Here is a 21350-nt window from a genome sequence, read left to right on the forward strand (position 1 = left end):
ATAACTGAGCGAAATCATCAGACATTTCAACATAATTTCCAAGTCATTATTCTCTCTCTTTTTTTTGTTTTTTTGTCCTTGTCTCTTTTTATCTTTTTCGTATGCTCAATCCACTTTGCAGTCCCATTCCTGGTACAAGACCACCGTTACGTCTCGACGCAGGAACCAGAACGCTCCGAACCCTTTTTGTTCAAAAGGGTATAACGCAAACCCTTTTTTTCCCCTTCCCGCGGGCGCAAGTCGAAATGATGAAGACATTGATTCGTCGCCGAGGAGAAGTCTCCGACCGAGATGGTTTAACATTCCCTCTTTGCGTGTGGGGTCTGTGTAACCGCTCGGTTTAGTGCGATCTGAACGCTTTTTTCTGCGTACTGAACGATCAAAGAGAGCTCTGACGATTTGTATTTTTTTTGCCTTCATTTAGTGTCTCTGCCAAGAGAGAAACATGGGAAGGGAAGAGGGTCGCGCAAGGTTGATAGCTTCCCCGGATGAGGCTCGTCAATTGTTTCGGGAGCTTGGGAGCTATGGCCTGGCTTATCGGGGCCTTTGCGCAGGCGCGACAAGAGGTGTAGAGGTTGTATTGAGATGCTTATTTCTTGCGACGGGATGAGGTAGCGACGATCTTCTTCTTGAGATGTTTGGGCATCTTTTCCTTGCGCTTCTCACGCTTGGCTTCCTTGACGGCTTGCTTGTGGGCCTGAGGGTGGTCAGTAAGATCTGTCACATTGGAATGAGATATGGAATACAAACCTTCTTCTCGTCCTTATCTTCGAAGCGACGGCCTCGGGGAGTGCCCTTTTCGAAATCGGCCTCATCGTGCGAGTCGTCATCAGAGAGTGATGCACCCTCGTCTGAATCAGATGTGGAACCTTCCTCCTCATCACCCTTCTCGACATCGGCCTTCTTGGGTGCAATGACCTGGTCGGGCAGCAAATTACTGTAGACAAGATCATTACCCTGACCCTGTCCAACTCTTTGAGCATCCTTCTCAATGTCGTAGACCTGCTCTAATGTTTGAGGAATGTACTGGTTTCTGAAAACTTCATTGTCGACTTCCTCTTGAGCAGCATTGTCCTCGCCAGTAGTCTCAGCTCGATTCTCGTAGAGAACATCAATTGCCTTCTCCATGTCGGGCTCCTCCACGGGCCCTTCGGGAGCGGTGATGAAGTTGAAGATGGCGCGGTCGGCCAACGTATCAACGCCCTTGCGACGGAAGAAGTCGCCCACGTTCTTGATGTCCATACGGAGGAACTCCAATGACCGGGGGTGGTCCGGCTCCACACTCTGCGACACATCAATGATGTAGAGTTTACCCTTGTGATATAGAATGTTGTACTCGCTCAAATCGGCGTGAACAAGACGGCAGACTTGGTAGATCTTGCGCATGATGCCAAGCAGCTGGACGTAAAGCTTGTGCCACTGCTGATCAACATCGTCTCCCGTCAGGGTAGCGTCACGGAGGCGAGGGTACGCCCAGCCCTTGCGGTCGCCAAGGAAGCCCATGACAAGGACGTGAAGCTTAAGGCTGATGGGCTCAGGACAGGGAATACCAGAGTTGTAGATCCTCCTCAAGTTTCGGAATTCCTTCTCTGCCCAAAGTTTGACCATCTTGCGGTTGTTTCCCTTGTCAAAGCCACTCTTGAAACGGTGCTCGCCCGTGATGTAACGCTCTCTGTCCTTGAAGCTCAGAATGGCTGTCTTGTAGACCTTGATGGCTTTCTGTGTGGGTTCGCCTGTGCTGTCGTCGATAAGGACGGCGCCATAGACGTTGGCTTCTTTTCCTGTGGAGATGGCACCGTGGACTTCGCTCACGAAACCTCGGTTGATCATCTGGAGCAGAATCATTCGGGTGCGCTGGTCAAGAACCTGGTCGCTAGTGGCGCGGTCCGCCTTGTCCTTATCCTTTGAATCACCACCATCTTGCTTAACGGAATCGAGCCTGATCTTGGCGGCGTGCTTGGAAAGAGCTGAGACTTGGTCGTCCACGCTCGCAAAGGTATTGGCAGTAGGCTTTTGCTGGTTCGAGCGAAGGGCGACTCCCTCGTTGGTACCGCGCTGTCTGTTGTAAGACTTTGTCAAGTCTCCCGCACCAGCAGACCAATCGTTGTCGTCAAAGTCCTGGTCGTCAAAGATATCATCAAAATCGTTGTCGTCGTCCTGGTTATCGAGGGCAGCGCCATCGTCTCGTTGGGTCTGTAGCTCGCGGGGTATCTCTTCGGTCTGTTCATAGCCCTGATTCGCCGTGTAGGTGTAGGGCGGTTGGTGGGGAGCGGCGGGATCCATGTTTACGATGTGCTTTGCGATGGAGGCAAAGCGAAAGCCGATCAATTAGTTTCGTCGGGTGGACAATAATTGAAGGCGTTGGAATTTTTGTGCAACCTTGAGAAGTTGTCGCGGGGTGGCGGGGTCGAAAAATCCGTTATCTTATCAAGGGTCTACAGCGCCTGACAGTGGGTTTAGGGACTGGCCCGACCGGGGGCTATGCCAGAAAACTACAGTAATTGGAATACTCAGTTAATTGTTTGCGGGTGTTTACTGCGGTTCTGGTACTGTTTGACACCTCCAAGTATTTGAGTAATTGCCATTCTAATTCTATCATTTGTTTATATTAAAAATAGTATCCTTCACATCAGAATGTCCAAGTATAGGTCCTCTCAAAGATGACAATTGTTTTAAGAATTTTGGCACCTGTCGTCCTTCAAAAGATTTAGTGGACCGTAAGTACCCTGGTGAGTCATGGAGGGGTAATTTGCAGCAAATCGATGGGTCATTCATTGGATGACTTGCCGCGCATCATCACTCACTCCACCAGTTCCACATCTCTATCTCCATCAGAAGGCATCGTGATATTCCATCTGGGTTTACAGACAAACACAACAATGACAGGTATCGACAAAAGTCAAGAGCCCCAAAGCGGAAGGGACCGAGCCTTTGTCATGCATTGACCAGCCACTTTCCTCTCTTCGGAACAAACTTCCTAAACCACGCTACGATTCACGTTTCAACTCCACCACCGGTAGCATCGTGATATCGAGTCAGTGCATTCTTTGTCACCTCAACCGAGGGACCGAGGCAAGCTAAACTGGCGCCAATGAGGCTATTTCTCGAGCCGCGCAGCCGCGGAGTTGCCATCATCACACCAAAGAATTAGACAAGCGATCTAAGGGGTGACAGCTACCAAAACGAGTAACAACCCGGACGGCTCAGAGGCAAGAGAGCTTGGGCCTGATCGGCAAACTTATCACAGAGTCTTTGACAAATCGAAACATCGCTGTGGTTGTGATTGCGAAAACTCTTTCAAACTCAAAGGTGTCCTGCCAAGGACAAGGAAACGCCATGCCATCGCGACAAACAATTGGACGTCATCTGTCAAATGCCCGGAAATATGCAGGTACAATGCTTGGCGTTGACGATGTTCGAACTGCCGAGGGCAAGAAAAGGCACAAAAACAATAACATTGTTGTAGATCAAATGATCTATCGCGGGTCCTTTTCATCATTATCACACCATCACGTTCATAACCTCCGCTGATCGCTTCAAGAGGCATGGCCAGCAAGCCATTGTCGTTGACGCGCCGGTCGAAATGCTTCCAACACACAAACCCAGGACCCTGGCAAGTGAACAAGAGCGATCTCAACGTCAGCACGGAGACCCTGCAGGACCGGAACAAAGTCAGACAAATCAGACGCAGGAACCAGGAACCAAGAACGGACATGGCAAGCCATATTCAGTCATGGCTCGGTCATGGCTCTGTTGCCGCAACTCGTGGCATCCATAAAAGAGTTTAAATCGCCTAGTCATATGCCCACGGAATGCAGATGCCATACTATACTATACTGGATCCAAGAGCATTCCACGCGAACCCATACTCTCCAAGGACCACATTCCAGGTTAAGCTCTCTGGGATGGCTTCACTAGCTCGAGACTTGCCCAGAATGCCATGCTAGGGACCTGGAAGTGCCTGGGAAGATGTCTTGAGCCTTGATCCGGAACTCTCAACCGCCTCCCGAACCCACAACCCATTGTCTTAAAATACCAGACCACGTCCCTCTTCTGGATTCGCCTCTTGAAAATCATCATAACTCTTTTTCTTTAACCTATTTTTCACCATGAGATTCAGCACGGTTTCTTTTCTTCTACTCGCCGGCTGTAGCACGGGTATCCCTCATGAGATCCGTGGTGGTGCTCATAAGGTGAACGGTGCTGGGGGATATCCCGAGAAGCCTTTAGGAAGGACAGCGAAGAGGTCTACAGACCTTCAAGTTGATGCCTCCCGGGCTCTCACGGTTCGAAGCGATGATTACGGTGACCCAATTGACGGTACAGAAGAGGAGGACATTGATCACGAGGAACTGGAGGAGATTGAGATGGGCAAGGGCTTGAAGGGCCGAGCTATTGATCCCGAAACTGATCCCGACTCTTCTCACCTTGTGCCACGGGCCAAAGGTGATAAGGTCACACTTGATCAGGTCTCAAACTCACGCTACAAGAAGCCGCACGCCGAGATTGCTCTCATTCACGCTTACAACAAATACCGAAGGCCATTGCCCAATGATGAGCTTAAAAAGATTGCCGCCCAGGAAGAAGTCATCGTGAAGAACAAGCTCGGTGGTAAGGGTTTAATCCGCATACATGTCAATCATCGCTGACATCTTACAGGAATGACGGGCACTGCAGCAGCTACACCTCCCCAGTACTACGACTCACAATATGTGGTTCCTATTCAGATTGGTAGCCCACAGCAGACTACCTTTGTGAATTTTGATACCGGCTCATCTGATCTGTAAGTCACATTCAAGGTTGCTTAGTAGAGCACACTGACAATTCACAGATGGGTCTTTTCCACCGACACGTATCAACCTGATCAGGCGGGTCACATCCTCTACAAACCTGACAAGTCGAAGCTTTGCAAGCGAATGAATGGTCAGACGTGGAGCATCAAATACGGTGACGGCACCGGTGCCAGTGGAATCGTCTACCAGGACAGAGTGCGAGTCGGCGGGACTTATGTCAACAATATGGCTGTGCAGTCTGCTACTGAAGTGTCTGATGGTATTGCCTCGGACAAGTTTGCTCATGGCATCCTGGGACTGGCCATGTCGAGCCTCAACACTGTCCGACCTACTGCTCAAAAGACATACTTCGACAGAGTCCAAGATTCTTTGCAGGTTCCGGTCTTCACTGCGAACTTACAGAAGGGCATGGCTGGGAACTACAACTTTGGGTACCTCAACCAAAGTGAGTACTACGGATCTGTGGGGTTTGCTTCTGTGACGAAGGACAGTCCCTGGTGGCAGATCACTGTTGAGGGCTTCCGTGTCGCTCAGGGTGCACCGTGGCACAAGTACAAGTACTCGGCCATTGTCGATACCGGCACCACTCTTCTTCTTTTGCCCGACTATCTTGTCAAGTTCTACTACAAGAAGGTCAAGGGCGCCTACATCGATAATGACTATGGTGTCTGGGTCTTCCCATGCACAGCCAAGCTTCCCAGCTTCTACTTTGGCTTTGGCAAGTATCGCGGCAAGGTCCCCGGTCATTACATCAACTATGGTCGTCTCACTTCAACGGTTTGCTACGGTGGCATCCAGACCTCGGAGGGTATTGGCTTTGCCATCTTGGGAGACATTCTCCTCAAAGCTCAATTTGTCGTTTTCGACCTCAAGAAGAACCGAGTCGGATTTGCCAACAAAAACACAGTCAAGGCGTAATTCTTTCTTTCATTCAATAGTTAGAAGATTTGGTAGAACACAGCTGTGAAAAGATTTGTTTGCATTGGGAAGCGTGGGCGTTGATTGTTTGGCGATGGGTCTTGGTGCCTATCATTCATTCTTGTCAATTTAATTCTTAGCTGAAAGTTTAATAATGCGACCAGCGCTTTTAATGACTCCTCCCTTCTATGGCTTTCGTTTTTGTATGGGTAGAAATGAAATAAACTCTGTATGCATTCCGTGTCCGGCAAGTTTGTTCCTGGCCTGAAGGGATGGTCCTTCCATCCAACAGCTTGGTATTCAACCTTGTTTTATTGGTAATCAGTGATTATGTCAGTTCAAGTCTTGGAAATGTAAATATGGATCCTGTTGACGGAGTTTGTGGCAAGCTGACATGGAGATAGAGGATTCAGGGTCGCTTGAGACCTCATTCGTCCCCCGCTCAGTAAAGGATCCGCCAACCTCACCACCATGGAAATGCAACGACGTAATAAATTATGCTTAAATACAACGTCTTGCTACCATGACAGAAGAAACCCCTCTTGAACTCTCAATTGAAAACCTCAGAGCATTGAACTGTCTCAACGGTCATTCCAAAATGACACAAAACATCCTCATCCTAGGCGCCGGAGAACTAGGCATCTGCGTTCTCCAAGCACTATCCCAACATCCCAAGCGTCAGCACCAACGAGTCTCAGTCTTGATCCGTCAGGCAACCCTCGATTCAGCCGCCCCAGAAAAGAGGAAACTCATCCAACACATCAGAGCCCTCAACGCCGACACAGAAGGAGCCGACGTTGTAGCAGCCAGCGTAGAAGACCTAGCAGCCATCTTCACAAAGTACGACGTGGTAGTCTCGTGCAACGGCATGGGTTTACCATCAGGCACACAACTCAAACTCCTCAACGCTGCCATCTTAGCAGACGTCAAGCGTTTCTTTCCCTGGCAATTTGGTATGGACTACGATATCATTGGTCAAGGCAGCTCACAAGATTTATTCGACGAACAATTAAATGTCCGAAACAAACTGCGCGCGCAACAGAACGTGGACTGGACGATTATTTCTACGGGGCTATTCATGAGTTTTTTATTCCTCGCTGATTTTGGGGTCGTGGATCTATCTCGAAAAATTGTTCGCTCGTTGGGAAGTTGGGAGAATGAAATCAGTCTCACTACACCTGAAGACATTGGTCGTGTGACTGCTGATGTGATTCTTGATCCGCGGGGTATTGAGAGGCAGGTTGTTTACACAGCTGGTGATACTATTTCCTACGTGGGTCTTGCGGATTTATTAGAGGCGCATTTTGGGACGGAGTTTAAGCGTGAATTGTGGGATTTGAGTGTTTTGAAGAAACAGATGGAGGATGAGCCGAGTGTGATGGTTAAGTATAGAGATACGTTTGCGCAGGGACGGGGTGTGGCGTGGGATAAGAAGGGGACTATTAATTCGGAGAGGGGGATTGAAGTTACTGATGTAAAGATGTATCTTGAGAAGATGGACTTCAAGGTTGGGGAGTAAATAAGTGTCAGTGTACTCAATTGAACGTGGTTGTATTGTCAAGTTGAGATGCGATGATGATTCGTTTTGGTGTTTGTAAATGTAAGACTGACTGACTGCACTGTAGCCGGGCGGTTTACAGTGGTTGAATGCACCTGTCAGAATGGGGGACTGGGGCTGAGTTTGACGCGTGTTTTAGTGACGCAGTTTCACTGCAATTTTAACCTCTCCCAAATCCATCTTACTATACAGATGAGAAGAAAATGCATATCGAATCAACCTCGGCAAATAGCCTTCAAGGTTAAGATGAAAATGCGGTTGTTTATTGTCAAGTTAAGTTGTGATGCATTTTGGTGTGGGCATGTAGGACTGGGCTACAGTGGCTGTGGAAGAGCACCAGCAGGGGGAGAGATTTTGCCTCTCTTCACTGCAATTTTAACCTCCCCCGAGCTCACCTTACTCAACAGACGGGAAAAAATGCATTGCAAGTAAAATCAGCCTTATCTAGGGAAACCTGGTATACGACAACTCGAGAGAGGTTAAAAATGCAGTGAAACCGACTCTTTATAAGTTCAGCACATCCCCAAATCACTTTCCAATGAGAAACGAGTAGGAGTCGGCAGGAAGGCCATATGGTAGCATACATAATTAATACAAAATCCCAGTAATATCTATGGATTGCAGAATCTGTATGCATATTTGTCCTTGTATTTAGTGATAAAGAGGTTTCTCGTGTGTGGATGAGAGTGTAGTTGGGAACAGAGCTTGAGGCTAACCAAAGCCAAGGTTCACTTACACAGACAGTGGTCGACCGAATTCGCATAACCAGATCTCTTCCACAATAACGTACCATTAAAGTGAATAACAATAAGTGAATATAGTAGTTGCAACAGGGAATATTGGTCACGATGAGTCGTATTACACATTTGTTGGATGCCTTCCTTATTTTAAGAGACGTTGTGGTTACAGTTCTAGGCAATGCCTTGGGTGAGGTTAAAATCGCAATGAAGCGTCCGACCAGGATTAATTGACGTCACCATCGATACCACTTTACTTCAAACAAAGTTGCAGAGCAAAGGAAAAGTCAGTATTGAACTTTGGAAATCGCAAGAAACCAGAAAACCTTGGATACTTGCCTACGCTTTGTCGTACAGTACAGTGCAAGTTTTGACACACAACAGCCCGAGAGAGGTTAGAAATGCAGTAAAATTCCCGATGAAGTAGTTAGCCCAGGGTACCAGAAACATTAGCCAAGAAACAAAAGACATAAAATTATTAGCAGCTTCAACTTCTTTGACCACATTACCTGGGCTGTTTACTTCTGTAGCTTAAAGCTTGAAGGGTGGTATTTCTATCACCCATTGCAATCACCGATTTTTATGAGAACGAGTGGAACATCAATAAGTAATGATATTAGACCCAGGAGATAAACAGTAACAAGAGCAGTTCTCAGAGTCCAGCAAGGCCTTGATCACTGCTGAAACCTAGTAAGATCTATGAGGATTACAATAATGGCATTGTAGATTGTTCCAGGAAGAAGAGGTTTCGCGTATACAAACAAGAGTTCAGTATGGGGAAAGGCCTTGAAACCAGCAAGAGCAAGCAATAAATAACTTGGGGTGACTTGAAAATGGTAGTCAAAAAAAAAAAAAAACATGCACGGGCAAACACTCTGTGACCTTGAGAGGCAGCCGAGGCCAACTTGCCCGATAACAACTGAATTGATTGATACAGCCGTACCAGAGCAGTTGTTTGGTGGCAACGTTTTCACTGCGATTTTAACCTCTCTCAGGCTATGTGTGCCCAAGAATGTTGGGCGAGGTTGGCTTCAATCCTAGGTGTTTAGAAGACTAGCTAGTGGACCCAACTTGGATATGATAACAGCCCGAGAGAGGTCAAAAAACATGGAAATAGTTTAATGGCAGACTCCTGACAATATTGTTGCAGGCAATGCAGTTATCTTATACAAGACTATCGAAGGAGGTCAAAATTGCAGTGAACATGTTGGCATCAGTTTGACTTGACAACAACTCGACAACTTGAGAGGTCCAAATGCAGTGGTCGGGCCACGGTTAGGACGACAGTGTTTATTTGACAGTAGCCATGCCCTCAATCAATGCAGTCCTACATGGGTTGGAGTTATGGGGAAGAGTCAATAATGCAGTAAATGATCCGCCTCGGCTCTGTCCCTTTCAGCCAACTGGATGCCTTGGTTACCTGGTTTAAGAAATATTGTCATGCAACACAATACAAGACCTGGGGGTTAAAAATGCAGTGAACGTAACAAGGGATTGCCGCATTTAGAACTTTCTTATCTGTGGCTGCCTTGTCACCACATCGTGCCTTTATCCTCGGACAACTGTTGGTCAACTCCAACTTTCTGCACCAACGGGTGATCAAACAATCTCCCAATGCAACGCTCTAACACGGACCAATAACAACAAACCCTCTATCGTCATTTCATGCCTTGTCCCGTTTCAGAAACTGGCTTCCCCAGGTTTGTTTCCCTGTCTTTGTCTCCAACCTTGGTCAGCAGGCTACAGTACAAGAAAAAGAAGAAGAACCTTGGTAGAAGACCAACACCCGGGCAATTCTCTAGGCAACTACATGTACCTTTTGTGCTGTAATTATACGAAAAGAGTACTTACATGACGACACCCTCTTTTTTTGCTTATCATCAGCGTGAGCCATTCTTGCTATCTTGTCCAATCGCGATTCAGTCACACGCATGTCTTGCCTAGCACAACAGCATCTTGATGTAGCATCCCCACGTTTAACAACATCATGCGCCTCGCTCTATGCCTCGACGATAAGGCATTTCTTCAAAAACCTGCTTATCGTGGGCACTCCTAGTTTGCCTGTCAGACATGAATCCGGAGACGGCGGTTCAACTGCGCCACTCGGTTATCTCTGGCATGCCCGGATCAAGCAAGTGAGTCACGTCACGGCTGTTCATTATGAGCCATCATCCTCAAAGTACCTACTACAGCCGTGCCCAGCGTCGCTTCAGCCTAGTTTAGGTACCCTGACCAACAATTAGTGAGTGTAATGCAATGGTCTGGGGGTCCCTAGTACGGGGCATATGACTCCTCCGGTAACCAATCAAGACGATATCGCACTTAATACGCCTCTTCGAGTCAACATGATACCATCCATATTAATACTGTCGCCTCGAGTCTTCTAGTCATCTCTTCCATATTCTTTCCATAGTAATCGTGCGCCCTTTCGTGCGAGCACGCAACGTCTTACGCCATTTGTCACGCCCTTTGACAAAAAAGACACATCATCTAACCTTCATCTTCCATCTAAAAGCACATACTTATCTTCTATAAGTTAATCGTCGTTTCTTCACCATGGATCCTCTGTTACTCAACAGCTCGGGTGATCTCCCAGCTTCTATTTCGGAGAATAAACACTTTCCCATTTCTTCGGCGCCTAGTATCGTCAAGACCCGCGCCCACACATCCCGGAATCACTTTGTCCGCGCAACAGCCAAACGTCAAGCCCAGCACAAAGGCGCGAACCTATGCCTCGATACTGGACTACCGTGTACAACGTCGAACTGGGGTGAAGCCACTTGCCATCGCTGTGGTCAACAAGATACTACTACCGCTTCCGCGCGCCGTCCTCAGCTCGAAAAGATCTTAAACTTTGAGATCTCGACAGGGAATCTGCAGCGCGCGAATCCACGATGGACACATGTCCACCGTAATCGCACGGCCCGGAATCTTGCCCATTCTAACGGACTGGGTGGTTCCGATGAGCTAGAGGGGAGGGACCTGGCCAGAAGTAAGGTTTCTCTCCCCAGCGACCGATACCGTCTCGTCAGAAGACCTACACTTGAAAGAGAGGAAGCGTTTCGGGATGCCTCCACGGCCAGAGGGAATGTCTATCTGGGCCGAAAGATGCCCATGACTGAAGATGACCAAGTTGCTGAACTGTATCGCATGGGTCTGCTGTACGATGATGAACAAGTTCGCGGCGAGGGCTTCAATCTTGAAAGCATCAACCACCAAGAACCCATCTACTCCATCCGGACTGCGAAGCCAACCCGCAAATCCAAGCGCTCCCAAAGTTTCAGCTTCAACCAGCCTCTACATCTAGACCTCTCTTTCACAGATCTGGGCGGTGATCAAACCATCGCCCAACTCCTCTCCTCTTCAGACGACGATACTTCCCTTCCCGACTCACAGAGCCCATCGCAGCGCACATTCGCTCCTCTGCGCGTGATATACGAGCTCGACGGGTCCCAACCTTCCTTTGACGTTGATACATCACAACCACCGGATCTTATTTCGGACGAGATACTTTCCGACTACGATTGCTTTTCCGATAGCGAATTTGATGATGGACCTCGTCAGCGGGAGATTTCTGACGGTGCAGCGACTCCGACTTCTGATGCTTGGGTAGTGCTGGGTGACGACTCGTAGCAGGTCCGAACTTGAGATATGCCATTAGTGATCTCGAGATAAAAATGATGGGAGAGCCTCATCGCGGACTGGTCCTCTATAACCCTTGCATTTACCTTGGAGCGTTTATGAATGTTGGGGTGATGTGGTTACTGGTGCTCGCTTTTGACAGGCTTGAGCATCGTGACTGGATCGGTGGAAACCTACTTGCTTGCATTTGTCTAAGCGATATTCTTTCTTATTTAGTAGAGTCCCGGCCGGGATTTGCCTTATACCTTGGTACATAGTGTACAATAAATAGGTCCAGAATTGTTTCCGAATTGGTGCACCCATACATGCTGACTTGATGATGCTGTACAATTGAGATGTTTCTAGTGTTAGCCAAGTCGAGGCCACCGCCCCTGCGTCGCTTGTGGTACATTTGATGAGGCTGTTAATGTTGCCAATACAGTCCATGTCTTGTGTAGGTACCTAGGGCCGAAGGAATGTGGGACTTGACCTCGCTGCCTAAATGTGATGCTGATCTCACGATGCCCTCAAGGGTGAAATGAGCCGCTGTCTTAACCACCAGCTCTTCAATTGAGCACATTCAGTCGCACAAGCTCAAATAAATAAAGGACGTGTAGAAATGAAATGGGAATTGAATCAAATATCATCGGCGTCTTTTTTCGACCCGCAGGATACATACCCAAAGTCTCCGATCGGAGCCTTTCACATCTCTCCGTTTTGTGTATATAATGAAGAACGCCAACAAGACCAAGAAGCATATCATCAAGACATTCATACATCCAAATCACTCACTCTAATTGATCTACTATCCAAAATGTCCAAACTCTACGACGTTCTCATCGTCGGCGGTGGTCCAGCCGGCCTCTCCATGGCCTCAACACTCGCCCGCCAAGTCTACTCAGTCCTCATCCTCGACTCAGGCATATACCGCAACGCCCCTACAAAACACATGCACAACGTTCTTGGTTTCGATCATGTTGATCCAGCTTCTTTCCGCGCTAAAGCTCGTGATGATCTCGAGAAACGTTACCACAGCGTGGAGTACCAGTCTGCTACGGTAAATACCGTGCGCAAGACGGACGATGGCATCTTTGAAGCGGTTGATAAGGATGGAAAGACCTACAAAGGGAGGAAACTTGGTCTTGGGACTGGTGTGAGGGATGTTTTTGACGGTTTGCCTGAGGGTTATGCTGATTGTTGGGGTCGGGGCATGTAAGTGAACTCGTTCGATGTGAAGGAGGACTGCTTGCTAATACTTGTCAGCTTCCATTGTCTTTACTGCCATGGCTTTGAGGAACGAGGAGCAGAGTCTGTAGGTGTCTTTGCAGGCGGCATGATATCCAACGCCGACATGCTCGCTCATATAACACCCATGGCCAAACGTCTCTCCCACTCAGTAACAGTCTACACCAACACCAACACCTCCCTCATTGAGCCCATTCAATCCAAGATCCACAGCAGTAAAGTCCACTACGACGACCGAAAGATTACTTCTTTCGCGCTCGTGAATGGTGGACCTTCTGTAAAGATCACCTTTGAGGATGGAACATCCAAGATAGAAGGGTTTGTCGTCAATCACCCCAACGTCGTACAAGCAGCGCCTTTTGCAGAGCAATTGGGTCTCGAGAAAACACCCACTGGTGATATTAAAGTCGAAGCGCCCTGGAATGAGACAAGCTTGAAAGGATGCTTTGCGTTTGGGGATGCGGCAACGATGCTTAGGAGTGTTTTGCAGGCGATGCATATGGGGGGATTTGCGGCGCTGGGAATGGCGATGCAGTTGCAGAAGGAGTTTGATGAGAAGGATGAGCTGTGAGTCGAGTTTGTGTTTGAGATAGCAATTGTGTAATTGTTTGGGTTGATGCTTGGTGTTTGAAGACTCGGTCCAGGTTTGACAACGTGTGAGACTCACAGCTTTGACAACTTGAGCGACATGTTTGCCCAATTGGCCAAAGTGTTTCGCATCGAGGCCCGAGTGTCAATTGATCTAAGCTGTGTGTATTATGAATGGCTCTTTTTTCGAGATGGTCTTGTGTTAGTTTGTTCTCGGCAGTGGCTCATCTGGATCATCGCCAGCCGTGTGTGTTTGAGATTGATCCAGACTACCAAGACCGGCAACGGCGGGATAAATTAGTCTACACCTGGTGGACATGTCCTTGTAAGACTTTCCCATGATTGTTTTGTTGTTAATTGACTTTATTAGCCTAAACCTTGAGAATACTGCAAAACCTTCTCATGATGTCAATTGTGTCCATGATGGTAACTTGCTGCTACTCTGACATCAAAAGTACGTACACTCGTGTTCATTCCGCTCTCCGCTGTTATTAATTACATCCGGCGCTAGAACAAAATAGACCCGGTGCTTTTAGCTGGTTTGTTAGTTAGTGTACCGGTCAGTGTGCTTGTCTCAGTTGATAGTCATGTCTATCACAATCCGCTGCTAGGAGGGGACTGCAACGGCCCAGACGTATCATTTTTTGAGTCAATTGCAGACTGGTTCCCGAGACAATTTGTCATGTATTCCCTGCTTTCTGGGTTTGTCTTGTCTTGAATGCATGTAAGCGGGTATAAGAGCAGTCAGCATTACATGTTCAGCTCCAACAGTGGCAAGTAATAAACAAGGACAATGCTGCATAACCTTCTGCAAGGGAATTACAAATGAGAGAAAAAAAGAGATCTAGACTTCTTACCATGCAGTAGACAAGTCGACTAAACTGCATTCTGCATTCACCGAGTGGACTCTGCAATCTCTGGGGGAAAGTTCCCGTAGCTAAAGTCGAAGCGGAGGCAACTTAATGGACCTCTTACATTAGCTGCGACAAGGCGAGGGAAGATCTCAATAGCCAGCCCGCACGTTAGTGTCCGTGTTTGTATTCTCCGGTTGGTTGACCATGCTCAACTTGTACTACTGCAAACGAGACAGTGATAGCGTCAGTGCCCCGATGATGGTCGGACCACTCCACATGACAGGAGCCGTCATGGATGAGATCGCGACTGTAAGAAACAACAAATGCAAATAGAGACACACAGACGGAAACAAAAAATACTGCAGCTTTTCTAATGCAGTCTAGTTTAGTTTGGCCGTTTGTGCAGGGTCGATCAGCGGATGACGAACAATTTGTAATTTCACCTTCTTCATGTCTTGTATAAAGTGTGGCCATGATCGCCATGCGGGAATAACAATGTATCAGTTCATCTCCCTCGTGTCTTATCTTCTTCCAGTCCTTTAAAAACCCAAAGAGGGTATTATTACATCATGATCAAACCTTTGGCTCTCTTTTCTTTTATTGCCGTTGCTTCGGCGCGCAAATGCACAAACATTACAGTCCCCGTGTCAATCACCTCTGAGAATGCAGTCTTTAGTATTGAGGCGCCGTTGACAGAGATTGATGTTACAAACTTTGCTATCAATCTTGCTCGACAGGGCGGTACTCCATATCCGTTAACAGTCCAGACTGGTGTAAGTTATTGAACAGCTTACTTCAATTGATGCTGACTTGTAGTAGAAAGCCAATGTCACCGGCAGTTATGACCTCGCAGCTACATACTGTCAACCCGATGCCGGTCCTGGAGATCAACTCCAGATTATGACACATGGCATTGGGTTTGACAGAAGTTACTGGGACTTTCCCTATAATAATTACAACTACAGCTACGTTGAACGCGCGGTAGACGAGCACGGCTACTCAACCCTAACATGGGACCGTCTCGGCATCGGTGCTTCATCCAAGGGCAACCCCGTCAACGAGATCCAAGTCTTTCTCGAGATCGCAGCTCTCAAAGCCCTCACCAAGCACGCCCGTGAAGGATCTCTTCCTGGTGTCGGCTGCGGCGGATACTCCAAGGTCGTCCACCTAGGTCACTCCTTTGGTTCCGTTATTACCTATGCCCTCGCCAACGAAAGTCCCGAGCTCACTGACGCCATCGTCTTGACGGGTTTCACTCAGGCGACAGCTTACCTACCCTGGTTTGCGCTCGCAGCCAACTTTGTCCCCGTTGTTGACTCACCTATTTATCCTCCTGGATATGTCGCTCCTGCGTCGACTGTAGGCGTACAGACTAATTTCTTTGCGGAAGGTGACTTTGATCCTGAGTTCTTAAAGGTTGCTTTTGAGAATGGTCAGCCTGTTACACCTGGTGAACTTCTGACTCTTGGTGCACCGGCGGGCGTGAACAACACATATACTGGCCCAGTCCAGATTGTGACAGGATGTAGGTCAATCCCAATTGAATTGACGAGCAACGTAAACTAACAAATCCCAGCACGCGACATTCCCTTTTGTGGTGACAACTGCTACTCGACTACCAGCGTGGGCGTCAAGCTTCCTTCATTGCTCGACTACTCCAAGCAATTTTTCACTCAAGCTTCACGCTTCAACACGACAGTTGTTCCAGGTGCTGGACATGGATTGAACTTTGGATACTCACACCCGTTTACTTATAACGCCATTTTTGACTTTCTTTCTGAATGAGCTCAATTGAGTTGAGCTGGACTTGTACTTAATTTGTTTGCACATTATTCACCTGTACATAGCTTCATTGCAGCTTCCAATGCACTTCTTTTTCTTACTGTTAGTCCCTGTAATGGATAAATGATAGCCCGTTCTTCAATTGATCCATTTCTTCATCATGAAATCTTTTATCGTTCCATTTTGTTCCCATCTGTCATCCATCGCAAGTGGAGGTTGTCCCTGCACAAGCCGCCACCAACCGACCCCCACTACCAAGACCCTGTAACGGGAAGGCAATTAGTGAACTGCGACCACTAAAACGTAAGGAGCTTCCTGTCTCGTGAATGGCTTCCGTCATAACAAAAACTCCGAGGATAGCGGGGTTGTCTTTATCTCGGTCGTATCCTCGTTTTTATTCTCCATCAGCAACTTTTCTCTCTTCCTCGACTTTGAGAGTTACACGACATAGACGCGAGATCCGCACGCAACATACCTCGTCGAAAATACCCCGCATCGAAACAGTTAGACCGTCTTCCAACATGGTCGCCGAAAACTACGATGCCGTCCTCAAGGGCAAATACCCAGGCAAAGCCCACGCGAAGCGCGTCGTCGACCTCATTCGCAAAGACGTCTCCGATGCCAACGGCATTATTTACCTCGAGAGTCAATTGACTCGCATGATGGAGGATAGTGACGAGCCCGAACCCTTCCGGTGCGTCATCCCAGCTCCTTATCTCTACAAGAACATGTTCTGATCATCATCCACCAAAACAGTCAACGACGATACTTTTACTACCTCACCGGCTGCAACCTCCCCGATAGCCACTTTATCTACGACATCCAATCCTCCAAATCGATCCTCTTCATTCCCCCCATTAACCCCGACGACGTTATCTGGTCCGGTCTCCCCGTTAGCATCGACGAAGCCCTCTCGCAGTACGACGTCGACGAGGTCAAGCTGACCACCGAACTCAACGCTACCCTCGCCCACCTTGGCGCCGCAAACCCAAAAGCCTCCGCTTTTGCTATCGCGAAGCAAGTTTCCGACCATGTATCCTTTATCGAATTCGGTAACAAGAACTTTGACGTCCTCAAGAACGCCATCGAGGTGTCGCGCGTGGTAAAGGACGAGTACGAGGTCGCTATGCTGCGAAAGGCCAACTATATCTCTGGCATTGGACACCGAGCTGTCTTTGCCAAGGCAAAGGCTGCCAAGAACGAGCAGGAGCTGGAGGCTGCTTTCTACGAGCGATGCATGGCTCACGGTTGCAAGAAGATGTCGTATGATCCTATTGCTGCTGCTGGAAGGGCTGCTGCTACCCTGCATTACGTCGGAAACGATGCTCCCACAGAGGGCAAGCTCAACCTGTTGATGGACGCTGGTTGCGAATACAACAACTACGCTGCCGACATTGTGAGTGTACCCTATTGTGATGTCAGAATTGAGCTGACCTGTTAGACACGAACATTCCCTCTGTCGGGCAAGTTCACCAAGGAATCCCGTCATATTTACGAGACTGTCCTCAAGATGCAAAAGGCATGCATAGACATCCTCAAGGAGGGTGTTCTATGGGATGACGTTCACGTTCTCGCTCACCAGATTGCCATTGATGGTCTTCTCGAGGCTGGTATTCTCCAGGGTGACAAGGACGAGATCCTCAAGGCTCGCACGAGCGCTGCTTTCCTCCCTCACGGCCTGGGTCATTATCTCGGCATGGATACCCACGACACTGGTGGTAACCCCAACTTTGCCGACAAGGATAAGCTGTTCCGATACTTGCGCGTGCGAGGCAAGCTCCCCGCTGGCAGTGTTGTCACAGTTGAGCCTGGTGTAAGTTTCTGAGTCAAGGTTTGATGTAGTCACTGACATTGTTAGATCTACTTTTGCAAGTTCATCATCGATCCTTATCTCGAAGACCCCGCGCACAGCAAGTTCATCAACAAGGACGTCCTGGACAAGTACTGGGATGTTGGTGGAGTCCGGTAAGTTGTGGTGCACCGTCACGCTATCGATGCCAATTTTGCTAATCGCTATTAATAGCATTGAGGACAACATTCTCGTCACTGAGACTGGACATGAGAACTTGACGGATGTTCCTAGGGAATTGGACGAGATGGAAGCTTTGGTGTCTGCAGCTTAATTGACTCTGCCCCAACAAAGCGTGATTGAACCTGTGACAAGCCAGTGACAGCAATCTATTTAAAAACTTAAGCATAAATAAACCATGAATGACGAGACTTCTATAAATACCCACTTCCCATCTCGCTTGGCTTCCCCGTATCAAACAATTAAAAGTCTCGATGGAAACATTCTTTGTCTGGATACTGTGTCAATATTAACCCCTGATTGACCAACACGGTGCAATTTCTCCCTCTAATCTGATGCACATACCTCAACTCAGCTCTCCCATTCCCATCAACTTTTGAGTTTCTAGGTGATACACAATGAATCCTTACTTTCCAGCTTCACCCTCCGAAATGGAGAAATATCCGGCCCCTCCGCAATTCCTACGGAAACCTGTTGCGCCGCCGCCGACTCCGCCGCCCGTGTACAGTGCTTATCCTTCGCCGCAATTCGGCTCCGCATATGCACCACCACCAACGTCTACGAATGCTTCACCTTGTCCTTCACCATCTTTAAAGACTCATTTTGGGTCGTATAATCCTTCTCAACCTTCGCCAGGCGCATACAATCCTTCTCCAAGCGCATACAGTCCTTCTCAGAGCTCATTCAACCCTCCTCCAGCTCCATACAGTCCTACTCCAAATCCCTACAATCCTTCTTCACCTTCATACAACCCCTCTCTAATTCCTCCTCCCCCTCCTCAAAGACCTCTTCGACCTGTACGTTCTGCTACGAACCTCACCGGCGCTCACGCTCCTCAGCAATCGGGGTTCTTGGATCCAAGAGGGACTCACCAGGTTGACTTTGTCGTTGATGACATTCCCACTCCAACATCGCTAAGTCCCGGCCTGTCAAACGACTTCACCCCAGCGCATGAGATTCGTCGTGTAAAGAGTTCTTCAGCCCTCTCAGCCGCTTTGTCAACACAAGAAGAACAACCCAAAGACTCATCAAAATGGAAAGCCGCTTTGGGCGAAGCGCAGTACTTTGCAGGCGGTCTCATCAGTCATCCCGCCGAGTCGAACAGGCATTTCAGCATCATTCGTCACTCTCACGCTTTAATCTGGTATCGCGGTCCCGCTACATCCGTACCCATTACAATCCTCTCAGATGAACCTCTTCCACCTACAAGGACGATATGGATGCAGCAAAAGGGCTACTCAGGAAACGTGGGCATGTCCCTCAAAGCCTTGATGGGTACGACGGGAACTTGGCTCAACGTCACACCCGCTACAAGAGCCAGCGTCGAACACCTCCCCGAAGCTGATGAACGTGGTATTCAACGCGACTTGAAACGCTTCGTCAAGAAAGCTTCGGGGAAATTGAAGAACCACATCCCAAGAGAGACACACATCGTGCGTATCCCTGCTGCAGCGACAGATGGATACTTTCGTCTCGTCGTCTGCGCTGGTGAAGATAATAAGAAGATCCTCTGCGGAAGCCCCGTGTTTCGTATAGCCAGCACATCTACAGATGTGAGCACCGTTCGTGGATCGAGTCTTAGTACCATGCCTTTGGAGATGGGCATCAAAGTCGCTACTACGATTGGATCACAGGTTGCTAAGAAGTACACCGGTGTTGCAGGAGCAGTTGTTGAACAGGGAGCCAAGCGATTGACGCCATCCAACGCAGCGATTAAAAAGGTCGCGCACACAGCGTATCACAAAACGGGTTTGGGGAACGCTGTGAGTGAGACTTGGAAGAATGGGAAAGCAGGACGATATGATCCCTTGGTCACTGGGAGTGGTCTTGACGGCCCGTTGCAGATTATTGGCAACGATGAGGGTCCTGAAGCACCGTTTCCATATAAATTCGCTGGGAAGGTTGTACGAGGAACGGGGACATCTACGAGGGAGTACGGTATTCCGACTGCGAATCTGAGTGAAGTCGGAGACGATGTCAAGATGCGTATGGGAGGTGTCTTTGCAGCATGGGCACGCATCATACCACCAAACAACACACCAGCCGAAGACTTTGACGATGACTGGCACGAAGCCATCGTTACAATCGCACCTTTACGAAACGCTCCACCAGGAGTTGTCCAGCGAAACAAAGTATGCGTTCACATCTTGCATGACTTTGAAGACACGTTGTTCTTTGAGATGAGGATGAAGGTCATGCTTATGGGTTATCTACACGCCGCAACATCTGGTGAAGATATTGTAGAGGAACACTCTAGCGATGTAATGACTACTACGGCGAGTTTGGGCAGGGAAGCTTGGGGTCCAGAGGTGAATCTATCTGCGACGAGAGCGGCCAAGAGTGATAGAGGGTTTAAAGAGAGATTGGGTGATGCGGCGGGGGTTGTGCAGGGTGGTTTGGATAGAGTGCCGTCGCATTGGGTTGGAGTGAGGAGTGAGGGTGCAGAGATGAGGGATCAGGTTTATGGGAATGGGGGGTTGTGGGTTGTTAGGTGATGATTGGGTGTTGGGTGGAAGTGAAGACAGGACATTTGAGTGGAATGCTTCTCAATGATTGGATTGTTAGTTCAGTTACTTTGAGATGACATTGAAGAGTAAGCGAATTATAATATAGAGGAATGTTTAACTCGAGTATGTCTTTGAATGTGAATAATTGATGGTTGGCTTTAGTCTGGCGCTTCGTCTTAGTGAACCATCTTCAAGCCATAGCAAACGAGCAGCCAGTAGTTGAGCGTCCATCAACTGACGTATACTATACTAATTAAGCCTCTATTAATTTAGCATCCATTAATCGGACTTGCCCAATATTGGTTGCCGCTCTCCATTCCTCAACGACAAAACCCACAAGGTGAACAAGACCATCCATCCATTCTCTGCACAACCAGCCAGTTTTGTTAGGCTTTAATTCATCGCCAAAGCGTAATTTGTCTTGATCTCTCGCTATGCGCAGCTCATTATCAGAAACATCACAGCATTGTCTTGTATCATCTCAAATCGATTCACCACGTCTTCTCCAAATGTCAGATTGTCCCGCCATCAATTGAGCCTTAACAAATTAGACTACCACGTCGATAGGGATAGATGGGTATCTAAATCAATTAAATTCCTTGCCTGATGCACTTATCTAGTTACATTTCATTCACCATGCTCTTTACAATAAAAGTCCCAAGGTGGATGGCTGAGTTCGTCTTAATGGCCCACTGTCAATTAAGACACTGTCCGCTCG

The 21350-nt window shown here is 48.2% G+C and overlaps 8 protein-coding genes across 8 annotated transcripts; 7 read left to right on the forward strand and 1 right to left on the reverse strand.

Moving 5' to 3' along the window:
• Positions 1-589: 589 nt before the first annotated feature.
• On the reverse strand, positions 590-2283 carry FSST1_002597 (protein kinase RIO1; the record flags this gene model as incomplete). The annotated part of the gene is made up of 2 exons (XM_083228601.1): positions 590-697; positions 751-2283. 2 exons carry the CDS (start codon positions 2281-2283, stop codon positions 590-592), a joined length of 1641 nt encoding a protein of 546 aa, XP_083092779.1.
• A 1826-nt stretch (positions 2284-4109) lies between these two features.
• FSST1_002598 (aspartic peptidase domain-containing protein) lies at positions 4110-5711 on the forward strand (the record flags this gene model as incomplete). The annotated part of the gene is made up of 3 exons (XM_083228602.1): positions 4110-4611; positions 4660-4783; positions 4832-5711. 3 exons carry the CDS (start codon positions 4110-4112, stop codon positions 5709-5711), a joined length of 1506 nt encoding a protein of 501 aa, XP_083092780.1.
• A 523-nt stretch (positions 5712-6234) lies between these two features.
• On the forward strand, positions 6235-7230 carry FSST1_002599 (aromatic alcohol reductase; the record flags this gene model as incomplete). Its single annotated transcript, XM_083228604.1, has 1 exon — positions 6235-7230. The coding sequence occupies one exon, from the start codon at positions 6235-6237 to the stop codon at positions 7228-7230; it is 996 nt and encodes a 331-aa protein (XP_083092781.1).
• A 3332-nt stretch (positions 7231-10562) lies between these two features.
• On the forward strand, positions 10563-11639 carry FSST1_002600 (uncharacterized protein; the record flags this gene model as incomplete). Its single annotated transcript, XM_083228605.1, has 1 exon — positions 10563-11639. The coding sequence occupies one exon, from the start codon at positions 10563-10565 to the stop codon at positions 11637-11639; it is 1077 nt and encodes a 358-aa protein (XP_083092782.1).
• Positions 11640-12441: 802 nt separating this feature from the next.
• Positions 12442-13443, forward strand: FSST1_002601 (NAD(P)/FAD-dependent oxidoreductase; the record flags this gene model as incomplete). The annotated part of the gene is made up of 2 exons (XM_083228606.1): positions 12442-12839; positions 12891-13443. The coding sequence occupies 2 exons, from the start codon at positions 12442-12444 to the stop codon at positions 13441-13443; spliced, it is 951 nt and encodes a 316-aa protein (XP_083092783.1).
• Positions 13444-14883: 1440 nt separating this feature from the next.
• On the forward strand, positions 14884-16099 carry FSST1_002602 (alpha/beta fold hydrolase; the record flags this gene model as incomplete). The annotated part of the gene is made up of 3 exons (XM_083228607.1): positions 14884-15087; positions 15134-15839; positions 15891-16099. The coding sequence occupies 3 exons, from the start codon at positions 14884-14886 to the stop codon at positions 16097-16099; spliced, it is 1119 nt and encodes a 372-aa protein (XP_083092784.1).
• Positions 16100-16422: 323 nt separating this feature from the next.
• FSST1_002603 (peptidase M24, structural domain-containing protein) lies at positions 16423-18219 on the forward strand (the record flags this gene model as incomplete). The annotated part of the gene is made up of 5 exons (XM_083228608.1): positions 16423-16790; positions 16853-17492; positions 17538-17909; positions 17955-18061; positions 18120-18219. The coding sequence occupies 5 exons, from the start codon at positions 16423-16425 to the stop codon at positions 18217-18219; spliced, it is 1587 nt and encodes a 528-aa protein (XP_083092785.1).
• Positions 18220-18523: 304 nt separating this feature from the next.
• On the forward strand, positions 18524-20620 carry FSST1_002604 (riboflavin kinase; the record flags this gene model as incomplete). Its single annotated transcript, XM_083228609.1, has 1 exon — positions 18524-20620. The coding sequence occupies one exon, from the start codon at positions 18524-18526 to the stop codon at positions 20618-20620; it is 2097 nt and encodes a 698-aa protein (XP_083092786.1).
• Positions 20621-21350: the final 730 nt, after the last annotated feature.

This window comes from Fusarium sambucinum, chromosome IV (assembly GCF_050947815.1).
Source record: "Fusarium sambucinum isolate potato_lamoka chromosome IV, whole genome shotgun sequence".
Classification (NCBI taxonomy): domain Eukaryota; kingdom Fungi; phylum Ascomycota; class Sordariomycetes; order Hypocreales; family Nectriaceae; genus Fusarium; species Fusarium sambucinum.